The following is a 17,833-nucleotide window of genomic DNA, read 5'->3' as shown; positions in this document are numbered from 1 at the left end:
AGAGATGAAAAGAACAGGAGCAACAAAATGAGTGATTTCTCCTCCTGATGAAGGCAGCATAGTTCTGTACAGTGCATGTACAGGGGCTGGATTTAGTTCTAACCTGTATGCTTCTACCATTCTAGAAAAATTAGAACCAACATATTATTGGGATTTCCTTGATACTTAGCCTCCATATCCCTTTGGCATTTCTTCTCATTACTCAAAACAAGACTTAGTATTGCAAAAATTTGATTAGTTCTTATATTTTCAAATATATGCACATTTGTGCCATTCTGTCTTTAAAAATTTTAAATAGGTATTTAAAAAGCAAGAGGTGTGGTTAATACTGAAATCATTAGTTCTTTCCTTCAGAGCACTCAGTTCTTGTAGTATGAATAACACGTGTTGTTCAATGCTGCTTCTCTGAAAGGCAAATATTGGAAGGTAGAGTCTAACACAGCAAAACACCAACATATACATAACATTAAAGACAAAAATAATCTAACTGGAACACTCATCCATATTTAAGCACATGCTTAAAGGCTTTCCTGGGCTAAAAGGAAGTCAAGAATCTGGAGAAAGTACTTAATGATCTACAGATTGAATTTTATCTATTGGTAGACAGTAATTACACTACAAAATAGTACAGGTATGATCTTCCTCTCTTACAAGTTCACATATTCCATTGAACACACTGATGCTTAAATCAGTTACTGTTATTTCTTTAGTAAGAGGTTATGAAAATTACTGAATGAGATGTCACTGACCAGAAGGGTTTGAGAAACAGCATGCTACATAACAAGAATAAGAGACTGCATAAACACTATTTTGCGCTAATGCATAAAACACCATTTTGAATTTGGACCATTCAAGGCTTTTCTGTAATGAAGATAAGGACATGGATTCCTGAGTCTGGGAAAGGTATGGCTTTATCATAGACTTTTTTTGTCCAGACATAAATAAGCAATGAGCAGTTTATTTACTTTTTCCAATGCGTGCATGCTGAACACAGGACCATCATGTGCTTTGACAGTTTTTATGAGAAACACATCTCTCCAAATACACACATCCCCCGTGGAGGTTCCAGAGAACGCCATCTCTTCTGTCCAGCCATATACTGCACACATCATTGTGTCAGTTCTTCCCAATGCACCTATGCAGCCCTTTCTCCCAATTAGTCCTCCTCCTGGTTCAGACCAAAAACAAGTCATTAGACATCTGCTTGGAACTATAGTACAAGAACTATACCCAAAGCAACAAGTCCTTTTCTTTTAGTCCACCCATGCTCCCCAAAAAAATGAGTTTCAGAAGAGATCTCACAAAATAAATTTATTGTTTGTCAACTTTCACTACAATAAAAACTAAAACCAAACAAAATAACCAAACAAAACCAAAAACAAACAAACAACTAAACCCAAAAGACCCAACCTTACTCTTAAATTACTATGTTTTTTTCTTCAAAATCATCATCTCCAAGCTTTTATCACAGTTAAGATTTCTTTCTAAAGAATTTGTAGTAGCTCTTTTAGTAAATATTCTAAGACACTTTGTTCTTTCTGTAGATAGCAAGCTCAATTGTGAAAATTAATAATTTACATAGACATCAACACCTTGCTCTCAGGCCATCTTGGTTAATTTCTGTTGGAGCTAGAACTGAGAAAAACAGTGTAAGTTTTTTCATAACACAGTTTTCTCTACACAATTAATCTTTATCAGGACTCATGTGAGTTCAAGTACATAAATTGTGCATGAATTATTAGAACATTCTTAGCAGATAAGCTTCTGTAGCACATGTGTTTTTATATATGAATTGAGGTGTGAAACAATCACATTCACACGAGTATCAGGGAATGGGTTTTTCACTGTTCAAAATTTCTCAAGCAGAATTAAACTTGGTTTTTAATTCTCAAGATCAGTAGAGGTATCTAGACAAAGAGCTCTCAACTGGCAGATGTGTCCTCTTCAAGTACTTTGTCTGAATTTTGTATGTGAATTTTTTATAACTTCGATATTATTTATACCTTAATATTATTTATGCCTTTTTACAGCATATGTGCTGTAAAGGTTCTTCTTCCAAAAACTGTTCTATGATTTTAGAGCAGCACTGTAAAATTTTAATATTATTACTAGATATAAAAAGAGACAGTAGAAAATGCAAGGTCTTTTCTTCTTATGTAGCTCTAGCTCCATGGCAAATTGATCTTAAAAAGAATTTCCACTACTGCCATAATACCAATTAACATTATTACTGCTAGGGCAACACTAACTAAGATAGACAAAGAAAACATTTGCCTTTCATGCACAAAGCATACAGTAAGAGATGCAATAGTTACACTGTCAGCAACAGAATGTGCTCTAATTCTGAAAAATGTTCTTACCTGCTCTCCGCCAGAATTTCATGTGTTTAATTCCAACTGTAATCAATTTATCAGGCATGTAAGGATTAATCTTAACAACAAAAATCTTATCTTTGCTTCCCCTGAAATGCAAAGCAAAAGAATTTAAATATAAGTGTAACTCTTAATATTTTTAAATAGGGTTGGGAGCTGGTTTTTGTTTTATTTTTATGTATACCTCCTCTAGCTTGCTAACATTTACTTTCAAATCGTTATTAATAGTTTATAACGAGAAAGTAGAAAACTAAAGAACAACATACTGAGTCCTGTTCTATTTTCATTACCTTTCAGTTTCCAAGGCAGGTGAGTAATTATGTTACTTCAAAGAGCCACAAAGAGGCATTTTCATTGCAAAAGAAAATGTATTTGCATTAAGTTTGGGTATATGGCATTTAGATCTTTGACAGCTCATAATGACACCTAAAGAAGTCAAAAATCTTATTTTAAGTTTGCTTATCTTGAAAACAAACTGCCATTGTCATTCACCATTTAGCTGATTTTTCTGTTTTTTGTTAGAAAAAATTTATGCTGCTATTACATCTTTGATGGAAATTACAGTTGGTTCTAAAAACATTAAAACCTCTTGGGTTTTAAATTTCTTACTATGCTTCTATAAAACTAATGCTTTGCTTCAGTCCTACAGTTTGAAAAACAGCTTTCGACTATGCTTGCTATCTATGCAAAGCAATGCCTATAGATTGTTTTTCTTTACTTAAAATGCAGAAGAGCCTCCAATCCCTAATTTTTGCTCCTTGTTCAAAGGTGGCAATCTCTCATTTTCTCTCCTTTCAGACCACTAGATGAACTAGTGGCTGAATAAATGAAAGAGTTCCTTCCAAACTCACAGTCATATTCAAAGTACAGATGCTGCACTCAAAAATTCTAATCAATTCCTTTGATTTGTGGGTGGGAGAAAAGAAAAAAAAATGTGAAAGGCAGATAAATGTCTTCAGAGAAGCCAAGATAACTGGGCTTTTGACAAGTAGCTGGGAAGGGAGTACCCTTCTTTATCTACAACATCTATTCAGAATTTTCATTCTTTAGTGGATAAGAAATTCAACATGTGTTTAAAAACACAATGAGAGTCAATTAAATTAAAGAATAATAATGGATGAAAGGGAAGCTGGCACTTTTTTAGCTGTACTGCAAAGAGTAACAAATCTTTTTAAAATCTACTTAGAACAATGTTTAGAGTATAAGCACTGAATCCAGACAGAATGGGACAAAACCCACTCACACTACTGCTCTATTTAAAGCAATAGATCCTTAGGAAAAAAAAAGTGTCAAATGTTTAAATAATATTACTCAGAACTAGAAATAGGATTCTATCTTGTAGATGACAAACAATTTAATAAACATATATTAAATAATCTGTGCAGACACAAAGAAACTTCTGAAATATTTAACCTTTGGATGTTACTTAGACCAATTTCCTGTTCAAAGGCAGAGCTGACTTCAAAGTTAGGTTAGGCTGGTCAAAACTCAGGAAAAGGAAAGAACCCTGAAGAAAAAAGAACTCTGCAAAACAACTGCAAATGACTATTCCAAGAAAGGTGTGACCCTTGATGAAAAAGATCTGAACATACCATATATCACCATCTTTAAGAGGGCAAACACAAGTGCATAGAGTTTTAAAGAAAATATTTCAGAACACAGTAATGTTTTCTATGCCATCTTTCTTCACCAGCTGAGCAGTCACTATAATAGTTCTTGTTGACTATCAGACCTTCATTTACTTCTTCCACAGAAAGTTTCTAACATGACATAAATATTATTGCCTGCATCACCTATGTAATAGAAATTGCTAATTTATTAGAGAACTCTTATTTTTTAATGAATATATTTTTCTTACTGACATTTGATAGTAAATCTAGGTACAGATTTTAAAACATAGTTAAAATTCCCACCTCACTGCTGAAAGCTTTTCTCCTTTCTTCCAATCCCAGAGTACAATAGTGTGATTATCATCTATTCCAACAGAAGCCAATCGTTTCCCATCCGCTAGAATAATAAATTTATTATTAAGAGAGTAGATAGATAACTATGTTGCAATAATAAGAAATCATATTCAAAATATTGTATCTGCACAAATATTATAAGAATGTATAAACAAGTAAATAAGCATATGATATTTTTAGAGGCGTGTTTTTTCATCCGTTTGCTTTTAAACTTGGATGAAGTGCAGCACTTTAAATTATCCTGTCTCTGAATTTGAACTTAGATGCTCTCTGTTCATATTAAATCCCTTGTTCAGTTAGCTGCTGACATAGTTGCACAAAAACATTCATCATAGGTTGTTCTTGTGAAAATTTTATGTTCACTCTGAAAATCTCTATTCATTTCTGAACAGGAAGGAACTGAAGCCATACCATGAAATTTGTGAAATGCCCTTAAACTTAGCAGCACTACGAAGTCTTGGAAAAATTTTGACACATATTCCATATTAACCTTCAATAAACAAGCTGCTTGTGCTCACTCAAGATCAATGACTTTCTGACATGTATCCATTTTTGGAATTGCTACATATCCATGCCAGAATTTGAGAAATGAGATTCATATCTTGAAAAAGGAGAAACAAAAGTAAGAAGCATCAAAGACCACAAACCATTAATCTTTGTGATCACACATCTTTGCTGTGAGTTCAGAGATCTTGTCCAGGAAATCCAAACAATTAAAGAATGAATAGAAGCTAGTGGAGCAGAGGAAATTTAATATTGGTACAGGAATTCAATGTAGGGAGTGCAAAAATCTCAAGGGATTTAACTGATAGTCTTATGTTAGTTTAAGGTGGAGAGAGATCCTGTGTTTCTGACCAGAACTCTCTGACTGGACTTCCTGAATGTAACAGTGTGCTACCAACATAGTATTCAGGATTTCATTTAAAAAAGAAAAAATCACACACCCAATCAATTTGCTCAAAAATGTTTCTTACACAGCTGTAAAGCAGACACAACACTCCAGATCTGTGCACCTGCCTCGTACGACCAAAAGAAATTCTGAAGTGCTCAGCTCAGCTGTTAAACAGGACAGTAGCTGTTCTTGCATTTCCTATGTGCAAGACTCGAAAGGAGGTCTTTTTAATGAATGTTCATTATAAGACAGCATGTCTCATTTGACATTGAACAATGGAGAATATTTTTAATACAAAATTTGCAGTTTAAAGGAACCCCCAGTTTCTCAGCAGAACTGATTATCTTGTATTTTCACACAGAAAAGGAAAAGTGTAAATAAATAAATAAATACTTATTACCTGAAAAATCAACAGCACAAACACCATACTGGTGATAGCCCTTTAATACTGAGAGTGGCTTTATTGTTTCTGTATCCCAAATGTGTATTGAGGAATCTCGACCAACCTGAAAGTATACATATTCATAGCCATTTTTTTTTCATTTCTCAGTTATTTTACACAGTTGTTTAAAAAGCATTAAGAATACTTCAAAAAGTATTTGAAAAAAATAACAGTGATAGAATTTTCCTAGTATTACTGTTGTCTGGCTCGCAGAATATTATTCCTTTTGCTGCTTCCCAAAGACCATTTCCCAGCTGACTTAGGCACATTAATCACAATTAACTAAAGTCCTCCTGGGGGAGGGGGGAGAAAAAAAGCCCTTCATTGATTGCACTGTAGCATATTTATTCCATCAATTTTTCATCAATCATCCCCTGTCTAAAAATAAAAGGTTATTTTTATTGTTAGTATGTCAGCTTATCCACGTTTCAGAAATCAAGGTGACTTTTGCTCTCTGGTGTCATTGCAAGGCAGATTCTAAAACATTGATACTTGTGGCACAAAAATGCACTAGTGTAGGCAACAAATCTGGTAAGAAAGGGAATATAGTTTATTCTTTTCAACTATGTACAAAAGCACTATTAGTCAGTACTTAAAAGATTACTTGCTATTCCAAGGGTTTTGCACCACAGTGCACAAATAAAAAGGTTGCAAAACCAGAACAAAACTCTCTTGCATTTAAGGCTCAGAAAAATTAGGATCTAGTTCTGGTTTTGTCACAAACTTAACATTAAATATTTGTAAAGCTTTTCAGAACATCCACTATCAGGAACATCTGAACCAGGGAGGTATGAGGAATGATTACTGCATTACCTAGTTGCCTCATGTAACATAGCATACAACAATATGTCATATGTATGTATAAAACAGTACATAATGGAGTCTTTCTGCCTGATAGCATAAGTTATTGTAAATTCAGGGACATTTTTATCCATAGCCTTTACTACTCCAAAATTAAATCAACTCAATTCTTATATTTAGGGCTAATTTCTTAACTGACCTACAGAGTTATGTTAATCTCAACATTTTTATAGAAATCGAGAGCATAATAATAAAAAGTTTATTTCTATTAAAAAATTCAGTTCACATGTTTTCCAATTTATTATACAATAACAAGAGCAAAAATGATAAAAATTGTGAGCATAAATAAAAACTATGAAACATCAGCTCAAACCTTCAAGTCCTAGTGTATAAATATTTACCAGAAGACTTCTTTGTTTGAAGATATGAGTGAAAATTATTTATCTAAAATAACTGTCTGGCAAAAGATAAAATTAACTATTATTAGTATTATAAAAAGAACTTGAGCAACATACATCCCTTTGTTGTATGCACAATCAGTACATAGTTTGTGTATAGGTGATAATGAAAAACATAATGCATTAAAATGGAATGCCAGACCGTAACAACAACTGCTCACTTCATACTGCAAAATAGTAAATGAATGCAATCCTATTATAGCTAACTTCACAAAGCAGATGTTAAAAAAATATATTTTTCTGCACATTTCCTCCACCTGTTATCAAGAAGCTGCAACATAATGCCAAATAAAAAAATTTAATCTATTCTTAGTTTTAAACGATGTTCAGAAAAACTATGGAGTGTATATACTCTTACAAATACAAATAATATAATACAAATAACTGTAAAAAACACTTCTGTGTCACGATTCCATCTGCAATAGAAGTGCAATCCTTCATCTGAATAAATGTAGACTGGATGCTCTTCCCCCAAAACCTTTCTGAATTCAGTAGTAACAACTTCAGATTGTTATTGCAGATAAACATGAATCCTACCTGGCCTGTTGCCACATAGTCCTTTAAGGGATGAATAGCAAGGCAAAGGATGTCATCATCATGACCTAGATAGAAGCGCTGTGTGTTCTGCTGCCGGTTGTACACCACTCCCACTGCTGCCACATGGTATACGATTTCACCCGTCTGCGTGTAAAAGAGATTGCTTCGGCAGTCGTAACCTCTGTAACTAATTCAACAAAAAAGGTTTGTTCACCAAAGTCATAAACATATACACTGAAACAGAGATAAAGTTATGCTGATGAATTTTGTGCATTTAAAACTCATGTTACTTACCAATTACTGTTTTGGTGTTTTAAAATTCTGAATATACTTTCCCATTCTTAAAGGAACATCAATTTAGCAATCTAATTTACTACTCAGACATCAGTACTACAAGCACTAGTTTAAAAGTGGCACTTAATTGTTATTTTCCACAGCTAGTTTAGAAGAGAAAGTAATCGCTAGTAACTTTTTTCAGACCACATGGAGAATTTGAGTATGCAACAACCAGTTAAGTGAAATAGAAAATGTCCAAAGAATTAGTTTCCTACTGCTCAAAAACCAGGCAGCAAAACATGATAGTTTGATAACAGAAAACAAACACATATTTTTTTTTGTAGAACAGTTTCTTTTTTTTGAAGGAAAACCTGCCTGCTTTCTTAGTGATACAGGAACTGGCATGAGCAGGCCAATTCCCAACTAAGGTCTGTATGTACTATCTCAGTACACTCATTTCTTCCTACGTGTGACCAAGATCATGAAGTTACATACATCCTTCCTTATGTGCACAGCCCAACCATATGCACTGGGGAAGTGATGAATCTGTGAGGTAGCTGGTCAACTTTAGTTTAGAGAATATTCCAAACACCATGGATCCATGTTCATAAATACTTGATCTATGCAACAGAGCACATACTTGGAACAGGTCTGAACATAATGTATTTCAGTTGGCTCACCTAGGTTATACACAATGGTACTTATGTCATTGTATGTGATTAGAGAAAAATTACTAAGATCACCACACAAAGTTTTTAAACAGACCAACAGATAGTTCAGGTCCACTGCTCCCCAGAAGAAGAATATTGTATTTCATGAACTTGCATCTCAAACTTTTGGAAGATCATGAAATTCCTCCCTGCCAAGTTCTCTAACCTGTCCAGGTCCCTCCAGATGGCAACACAGCCATCGGGTGTGCCGGCTTCTCCTCCCAGCTTTGTACTGTCCCCCGTACTGTGAAGTCCAAAGCTGGGTCTCATTAGATCACAAAAAAAGAGAAGTGAACTTCTTAAAACACCAAAAATTGTGATAGCACAGAAACAAAGCTTTCAAATAAGGATCCTTTCAACTCACTATTTAGATTGGGATTCACAGGCAGATTCTTAACTTCAGATTTGCTCTTAGTCCAGCAACTTTTCAGTGTTTCCTGAGTTACTGTCCCTTCAAGGTCTCTAGCAGAATCTCTCCTCACATTTGATCTGTGGCTCAGCTATGTCTGCTCCCTGCTCTTTGCAAAGTGACCAACAATTTAGACTCACAATACAACTGCAGGCTCTTCAGTCCTGCTTTGCTCTCCCTCCACCCACATCCCTCACTAACAACCTTCCCCTGCAGCCATGTGCAGATGTTTGGAAGCTGATTTCTGCCTAACCCAGAGTGCTGTCTGCTTGCAGCCTTCTTAGATGTACAGCCACTAGGTTTTTAAGGAACAGAATATACAACGACCTACAGTAACTAGGAAGAAAGGAAACAAAAATAACCAATCACAGTATGTAACATCATCATTTTAAATACATGACAACACTTGGAGAGGGGTAGGGATTATAAAGGCAGGACCAGTGCCAAAGAAGAACCTATTGTTGCTCAGACATCATTTTCTTGTGCTTCACTCTGCATTGTGCTCTGCTAAACATACTGGATTGTCTTTGCAAGCAGAGTCATAAAAAAAAAAAAAAAAACAAATATTTACCCTAAAGGAGAATACTAAAAAACCAAACAATTAACAAAAAAAACAACATCTATACATCTATGAAAATATGCATGCTGAAAGAAATACTGGACATTGAGCAATTTCTTGCAAGCTTAGCAGTCACCTATAAAAGTAAAAGGTGTGAAGAAAGTAAAAGGGTTTCAGGTCCTCCTACACGTAACCTAGAAACTCAGAATTTTCCCAGCTCATCATAACAATTGCCTATATACCTTAAATTAAACCTAGTGAAACTAAGTACATTAGTGCCATGTATCACAGGACTACTCAAAATATCCAAAATTTATCTAGGATGCAGGAAAATTGTTCTTATTATTCATAACTTCTTGTGATAGAAGTTAATTTTAGTTAATTTCCTCTAGTTATTATAAAAATTAGTACAATCAATTATTTACAATTAAAATACAACACATTTTGCCAAAATATCAAGCACCGCCAATAAAGAGTATTTGTCACCACATTGAACACATTTGGTCTTTCCCATGGGCCAGTTTACTAACTTCTTGACAATAAAGGTACTTTTTACCAGAGGGAAAGTGATGGGCCTAAGTTAAACAGCAATGAAAAGAAGCATATTTCCATGTAGAAGATCATTCCCTAAGAATATTCAACACTGTTCCAAAATACTTATATCTCCATTTTATTAAACCAATCTAGAATTGAGATTACTAGCTAATCTCTGAAAAAGCATTAAGAGAAATCATTTATACACATGCAGAAAACAAACCAAAGAAATTTACAAGGTGTCTTTATTAGCAACTATAAATTAAATAATAATGAAAGCAAGTTCTGTATTGTAGTTAGTGGATAATATATAACAAGGCACAATAAAAATAAGAATGCATTCTGCCATAGTTAATTATCCAGGATTGATCCAAGTTAATGTGACAGTAACTCTCAGAAGATGCAGCAGAAATTAAATTGCCATTACCAAAGTCATGAATAGCAGGGACTGCATTCAATTTGAGATTAAGACATGTAAACATAAGTGTTCACATGTTTGCTAGATACATTAACTCCTACATTTTAATCAACACTGTTGTAGTCAATAGAGTCAGTTCACCCTGCAGGGCTGCTTAGCTGGCCAACCATCAGCATGTAATTTTACCTGAGCCAAATCACTCCTTATGCTCCACTGACTACTGACTGAATCTCCAGTGACTGTGATGGAAATTTAAATATACACATAAAACCACTTCCTTTTGGGCACATCACTGTGAATTCTGTAACCTGAAGCTGAATCCTACCCACATTTGCAAGTTACATATCTATATCCAGCTGACAGGCAACTTCACAAGTACTGTCCTCTCTGGGAAAAGAGTCAATGTCCATAGCTTGTCTAATGCTGTAAGAGTTTCAAAATTTGCATGCAAGTCTTCAAAGTATATGTGGGAAGCTTCTACATGTAGTCCAATCCTCCCCCAAAATCTCTAGAAGAACCAAATGTCAAAACAAACATGATTGAATCTTTAGTACAAAGGTGGAGACTTTTTTTTTAAAAATATTCTGCATAGCAGTAGTTTTTTCAAGAGGACCCACTCATAGGCTATTTCCTTCAGATACTATTTGTAGGTACTTGTAGGAATCCATGCAAGATGTTATAAGGCCCTCCTTACAGAGCATTCCAATGCCATCTTGAAACTGTTACCAAATTTCATCTTAGAGTAAGGTTAGTTTATTTAATATCCTGAAACTCAAACTAGATTGTGCTTAAATACATTGAATATTTAAAAATAATTATATGATTCTATGAATATTCAAAAATATAAAAAATCATTCTTGTGAAATCAACAGCATAGCTATGAGAGAATACGGGGCATGAGTATTATATGTGCATCCTTATTTCCTGCCAGCCAAAAGAAAGCATAATAAGCATTGACTCCAAGAAAAAGGTTCTTCTGAATAGTTCATGTTTCTAAACCACCACCCTGCCAAATACTTGGCAGAATTAAAATACAGGAAAAATCAAAAAGAGACCAAATTTGTACACCAATTTAACAAAGTGTTTCTGATCATGACTGAATCAGATCTCTTAGAGAAAGACACAATTGAACTTCTTAATAGAAGTTCTTTCCTCATCCATGTTACTCAGAAGCTGGCTCACATACTCTGAATTTTATTCCCTTCCAAAACAGGAAGTAACCAGAGGTTTAAGAGATTTCTTACAGGTTATCAAGAGATTTTTTACAAGTTTGTCTTTCACGGCAGTTGACAAATTCAAAACACAACACCAACAAGCTCAAAAACAAAGAAAAGAGAAAGAGCCTCTGATTCCCCTAATTAAAAAAAAAAAAAGCACCACTTCTTATATTTTCAAGGAACATCCAAGACATTTCCATTGCAGCTAAGGAAAGATGAAGCAAAGCAGACTTCCTGAATCAGAGAATATGCCTATTACTCACTTGGATGTGGGTCACTTTAAAGTTAACAGCCTGGACATTGAGAAAAATCTGTTGTTCAGCATGGATTCTTCATTAGTTTTCTTGATGCCCATAGGGTAACCAGACAGAACACAACAGGACATTCTACTTCTGGTCATTCCTGGATATTCTGGTCAAGCTTCACTTCTGTTGTGAAGGAAATAACAATAATACCAAAGATCCAGGGCCCTTGCTTGTCCTACATCTTCTTCAGGATCATTTGGTTTTATTCTTAGACAAACTTTTAAAGACTACATACAGCAGCTACCCACCTTAATGCATTCTCTACACAGATATAAAGATCTTCAACTGAGAATTCGGGAGTACCAAAAAGAGAAATAAAAAACCCCAACTCTGTACTAAGCTTCCCAGTTGTCATTATTTCCAAAGCTACTACTCAGACTAGGTCTTCTGCAGACAAAATTGCTGATTTGAATATTAACTATTCTTAGTCAATTAATTTATTATGCATTCCATGTGGAGCCCTACTAAAATTGTTAAAGTTCCATTATAAAGACAGACAATATCAGTAACTTCTCCCTGCATTTAGATACATCAGAAAAGAAGCTGTATTCCTGCAAAGAGGTATCTTTTGAAAGGAAAACTTGACTTGCAACTTCTTACTTGAATAAAGGTTTTGGTTTTGCTTTATATCAAGAGAATTTATATTTCTGATTATTATTCTAATGTAGTAACATCTAGTACCAGTTTGCTTTAAAACACCACATCTTTTTGCTGATAAAAATTCTTCATTTATGAAGAATTATGGGAAACTACTAATCCTAAAGATAAAATCGTAAGATTTTGAGGATGCATCCAAACGTCATTCTGCTACTCAAACTAGCACCAAAAAAAGAATAAACTCATTTTTAACAAACTTACAAGACCTATTAAGAATTACATTTAATTCCTAAATTAAGAAAGGAACATGTAAGTTGTTTCAGACTAGGCACAAACAGTTTATACTTCTTTTTTTTTAATAAATCACTGCTAGAAACACCCCTTTGTCCAGAACCCAGTCATCTTCAAATACACAAAGTTTCCGTTCTAGCTATCAAAATCATACATCAAAGAGAACTACTGCTTTCCAGATACTGAGAAGTATGGGTGAGATTACTGAATACTTTATATAGTCACTTGTATTCAAGCAATAAGTACCAGCTGAAGCTTGAGTTCAAATTCACTTCAGAATTCATGTGTAGAATTAGTATGCTGGCATCAAAGCTTTTCATTTATTTAGTGTAAATTTATTTCTACAGATATAAATTAAAATAGCAAATCATAAAGCAACAGATATAAAAGTCTTTAATCAGATTATTAAATTATAAACACCAGTCTACAAAATCAAAGTCTGCTTGTATATTTTGAAGAATCTTAGTTTGCATACCCATGAACAAAATGTAGTCTTATACTGTTCCCTGGGGCTCGCTCACGTCTCTTAGAAGCTGCACTTTTTCTTTTTTCTTTGCATTGCTCTTTAAGTTGAGGTAGATCTTCTTTGTAAACCTTTAAGAAAAAGCATACTTAAAAATTAAAAGACTCATCAGAAAAACATGTTTCTGAGAATTCAGCTGCTGTTATCACTCATGAAAATGTTATTCTGACATAACTGAAAAAAACCCTCCAATACCTGTAGTTGGTGACTATGTAGTGCAGCTTGGTTTTAAATTGCATTCTAGGATTACATGTAATAATTTTTCTCTCTGTTAATGTTAATATTAATTAGTATCTTACTTGTAATAATTAATCATTATATTTTAATAAGCTTGATCTTTTGAATGCATCAGGTAAAAATTCTAAAGGTTTTGATCAGTTCCTGTGCCGACTCCCCAGTTCTGAGATTTCAACAGTCTTCATAAATGACCAACTTAAACCCTAGGAAGCTTCCAACTGCCATTAAAACTAAAATCTTTACCTGTCGACGATAGGTGATTTGTGTCTCTTGTTCAATTTCAGAGTCCAGCTCTGGAACATCAGACTGATCTGAATCTGATTCATCACTATTAGAATCAACCAGACTCTCTGTCACCAAGAAAACAGAAATAAAAAATTAAGCAACCTAAATTACAAGCCAGAAAGTTTAAACTAAATGCTTAAAGTTCCTGATTTGATAATCAATGCTTATATTGACTACAACATAAACTGCTAATAATTGACAGGAACAATTCTGCTGCTACATAGGAAATAAGCCATAAATATGATAATTTTGTATGCTGGAGTGAGTTAGTTTTCATTAACTAAAATAGTTTCATGAGCTTTAATGTTAGGAGGCAAGGAAAAACAAGATAATTAAATTATCAGTATAAAGCAGAAACTAAGACTTGCACAAAATTAACAAAGGGTCCCAAGAGAAACTTATGTTAAAGTGAGCCACTGATGCAAGTAGAAACTCTTCAAGTAAGTTAGGGGGGAGGGAAAAATTATAGATGGCAAGAAAGAGGAAAAATTTTTTGTGACTGCAGAGAAAAAGGGTAGTCACGTAAAGTTTGACATGTATTAAGAACCTGTTATTGTTTCCTTCTGCATTTGTCACTGACAAGTTCAGCACTGCATCTTTATTTACCTGTTTCCTGGATCCACACTGATACATACTCATCTGAGCTGAGCAATTAAATGGTGAAACAGCCTATTTCATTGTAACTCTATATTCTCATTTCCCCAGAGGATTCTCTAAATTCCTTTAGGAATTTCCAAGGGAGGCACTCAGTTAACTGTTTTGATTTTAGGAAACTCATGAGAATAATTGTTTAATTAGTCACTAGTGGAAACATGATCTTCATTTTTTCCCAAACACAAAACATCTATATTCTGCTTTCAAAAAAAATTAAATAATCAGTTATAATACTTACATTATCACCTAAATACTTCAAAATTTTAAACAAATTAGTATAAAACTGTATTTTTCCAGTGACACCTGAGCATCCAGTTGTCAATTTAGTAAAGGGTGATATATACAGTATTCCGAAATTCACATCTATGTTTGAACTTTTAAATTTTTTCTTTGTAAAAGAGTCACAGCAGTGAAGGTTTTTCATCTGCTCGCTAGCCTGAACACACAGGTGTGATGGTTTGACCATTGGCCAAATGCCAGTGCACAGATATTTTTCATCTTCACCAAAGATCAACTAATGCCAAACCAAGACAACAGGGTACTGGCAAGTATTAAACTCTATCAGGTGCATCAGGCACCTTCAAAGTTTAAAGAACAACAACTGTTGCAATTGAGCAGACTGACAATTTATTTCAGTACTGTCACCAAAGAATTTTACTTCTCTTTTAGTCTTCTGTTGTGTTTTTTTCAGTTAGTTCCTTACCTTGGGGTGCTATATGAAGAGTGTCCTTCAACTTGCGGTCAGGGACAAACTTCCACTGAAAGACAGAATGATCGGCGCCCCCGATGGAGACAACCCACTGGTGATCGTGCGACCATCTGACGTTTGTCACGTGAGCAGAATGACCAAGATATTTTTTAAACTTTGCTCCTAGAACAAGAATAAAAATATCTCTCAATATTACTGAAATAAATGTTTCAGAAGCACCTTAGAATGTAATATTAAAGAACCCATAGAAAAAGTAGTGTTTAATAAAGATATTCTAATTACTACTGGTATTTTAATCAATAGCAACATCTTTTTGCAGTTTTCACAAATTTTAATGTGTTTAAGATACATTTTTAAGTTTAGGTTCCAAAATATAATAACTTAATCAAGTCAAACACAAGAACAGAAGACATATGATAATGCTGTATAAGGTACACCAGAGATTTTAAAAATTTCACTGTATTAATTTTATTTTACTTTTTAGAAAGTAAAATTATTACTTCTACTTTGAAAAAATACAGTTATTTAAATCATTTATATTTAAGTCTATGAAAACATCCCCCTATACATGCTTGTAGCACGGGTTCCCAATGTACAATGTCAGTGCTAAGCACTTCTAACAATTCATCTCCTCCCATGTTTAGCAGTAGAACTGGTAGTAGTAGTACACCCAGTTAACGTTTTCACAGCTACCTAACTGCAACACAGTCATTGGATGGGTTACTGAAATGAAGTTCCTAACAGCACTCCATTATAGGTAAACTTTTTAGATCAGAAAGGCTTCATTGTCTCAGAGCTGTTAGAAGAACTTCATTCTAGACATCATTCAATTTTAGTGCTGGTTACAATAGCATGGATAGGTCTTAGGAAATGTCTTCAAACTTTATGTACTTAAATTAATGGTTTGGGTGTTGTTTTTAAAGACTGGTATTCCCTCATTTTTTAAAACTCTTTTTAAAAAGAAAGTGATATTAAAAACCATTTAATTTTCCACTCTTCTATTACATTTTTCTTGAATAGTCACAATTTAAAAACATGCCTATAATTGAATTTATAAAGAACTACCTTTTCTTAGACATGGGTATCGAAAGAGCTTTACTATTCCATAATCATCAGCTGTAACCATAACTTGACCAATAAAATTCGCATCCACAGAATTTATATCATTTATATCGGAATATTTGGGCCAGATTCCATTAACTTCAAGGCCAGAAACACAGGTCCATGATGCCCACTGAATGCCTTTCAATTCCTCCTTGTTTGTTACTTCTTTTCCACCTAAGCAAAAAATAAAGAGCCATTTCTCAATATTCGCTCATGCAATTTTCAAGAATGCAACATTATAAAACATTCTCTAAAAATCAAATCCAAGTACAACAGAATTAAAAACTGACATCTGAAATGGTCCTGATCTTGTATTGCCTATTATGACCAACAGTATCAGTAAGAAGACTTCTCAAGACTATTTAACAGAAGATCATAGGTTTGGTACTTTATAGTTTTTATTATTTCTTGGTATCTGCTTGAGACTGTGTTATTTTTTTAATTTTATCAAAAATACATGTAATCATTCTAAGATAAAGTTCATTAAAAAATTATGTTGCTGAATGATTGTAGAAACTTGGATTATTTAGAGCAAGAACTGAAGAACTCATATCTGGCCACTGCAAATTACTAAAACCACCAATTTTGTGCTTAGATCCTTGTTACATTATTTCACACCAGCTCTATTGGTAGTGATCCAATACCACAAGGTAAGAGCTGAGGAACTGAGTCAGAAAAAAGGCCCATTAAATAGATACTGTTCCTTCTGGAAAGGCCAGAAGCCAAGGGCTGGAGCAATGCAAGAACAGTGCAAGCAAAGGTGAAAGCTGTGAGTCAGACTGAACGCACACCTGCGGAAGGTGAGCAGGACAACAATCCACTTCTCAGCCTTTCAAACACTAATCCATGTAAACAATGATAAACAGTACTGTTTCTATCCATAACTAAGTCCTGCAGATCTTGTGCCAGACAACTGTAAGCTTCTTGATTCATTGTGGAATTTCAAGTGTTACACAATTTGATCATTATTTTGAAATATTTGGGAGATTCCTCTAACTTCACTGACTTTGATAAACTTTTTTTCATAAACAAGGTTCTACAAACCCACATTCTAACATATGAAGAAACTCCAGGTTGAAAGCTGTCTATATAACTTCAAATTCCTCCTCCTGTCTATTTGTTACTGTCTAATTAACTTCTCACTATCTTTTCTTACACATCATCTGTTGCATTCAGCACACAGAATCGAAGTTGTGCATAGAATGAATTAGATGCTTCAGCAGAGAGTCATAAAAAGCATCAAGAATCTGTGAATAATGTACAGTGCAAAGCATAAATCTTGTCTAAGAATGAAGGGACATTATAAAAAGTGGTGATAATACACAGTCACTACAAATAGAAATAGTACAAAGATGAGTGGGAATAATACAGAACATTATATAAAGAGTGTATGCAACAGACAGAAGTCAAGCCTTGGGATAAATTGGCATATATTAATAAGGACTACTTAAATTTCAAGCTTTAAGATAGTAATATGTGCATATGTGCTCTACAGAGGGAACTACCTTGATAGAAATTATTTCAAGACTATGGGACACT

General features: G+C 34.1%; 1 protein-coding gene across 5 annotated transcripts in view; it reads right to left on the bottom strand.

The window, feature by feature from the left end:
- The window catches only part of EML5 (EMAP like 5), a 95,106-nt gene that overhangs the window by 38,930 nt on the left and 38,343 nt on the right, over positions 1–17,833 (bottom strand). For all 5 annotated transcript variants that reach the window (XM_053980234.1, XM_053980232.1, XM_053980231.1 and 2 more), the window contains exons 10-18: positions 16,256–16,468; positions 15,185–15,352; positions 13,786–13,892; positions 13,258–13,376; positions 7,467–7,653; positions 5,629–5,734; positions 4,286–4,379; positions 2,361–2,461; positions 966–1,168 (exon numbers count right to left, since the gene is read on the bottom strand). In XM_053980234.1, the coding sequence (XP_053836209.1) occupies positions 966–1,168; positions 2,361–2,461; positions 4,286–4,379; positions 5,629–5,734; positions 7,467–7,653; positions 13,258–13,376; positions 13,786–13,892; positions 15,185–15,352; positions 16,256–16,468 (1,298 nt within the window). The remainder of the gene's footprint in view (positions 1–965; positions 1,169–2,360; positions 2,462–4,285; positions 4,380–5,628; positions 5,735–7,466; positions 7,654–13,257; positions 13,377–13,785; positions 13,893–15,184; positions 15,353–16,255; positions 16,469–17,833) is intronic.

This window comes from Vidua macroura, chromosome 6 (assembly GCF_024509145.1).
Source record: "Vidua macroura isolate BioBank_ID:100142 chromosome 6, ASM2450914v1, whole genome shotgun sequence".
In the NCBI taxonomy this organism is placed as follows: Eukaryota; Metazoa; Chordata; class Aves; order Passeriformes; family Viduidae; genus Vidua; species Vidua macroura.
Note: the sequence above shows the minus strand (reverse complement) of the source record. Positions and strands in the feature narration are given on the sequence as shown.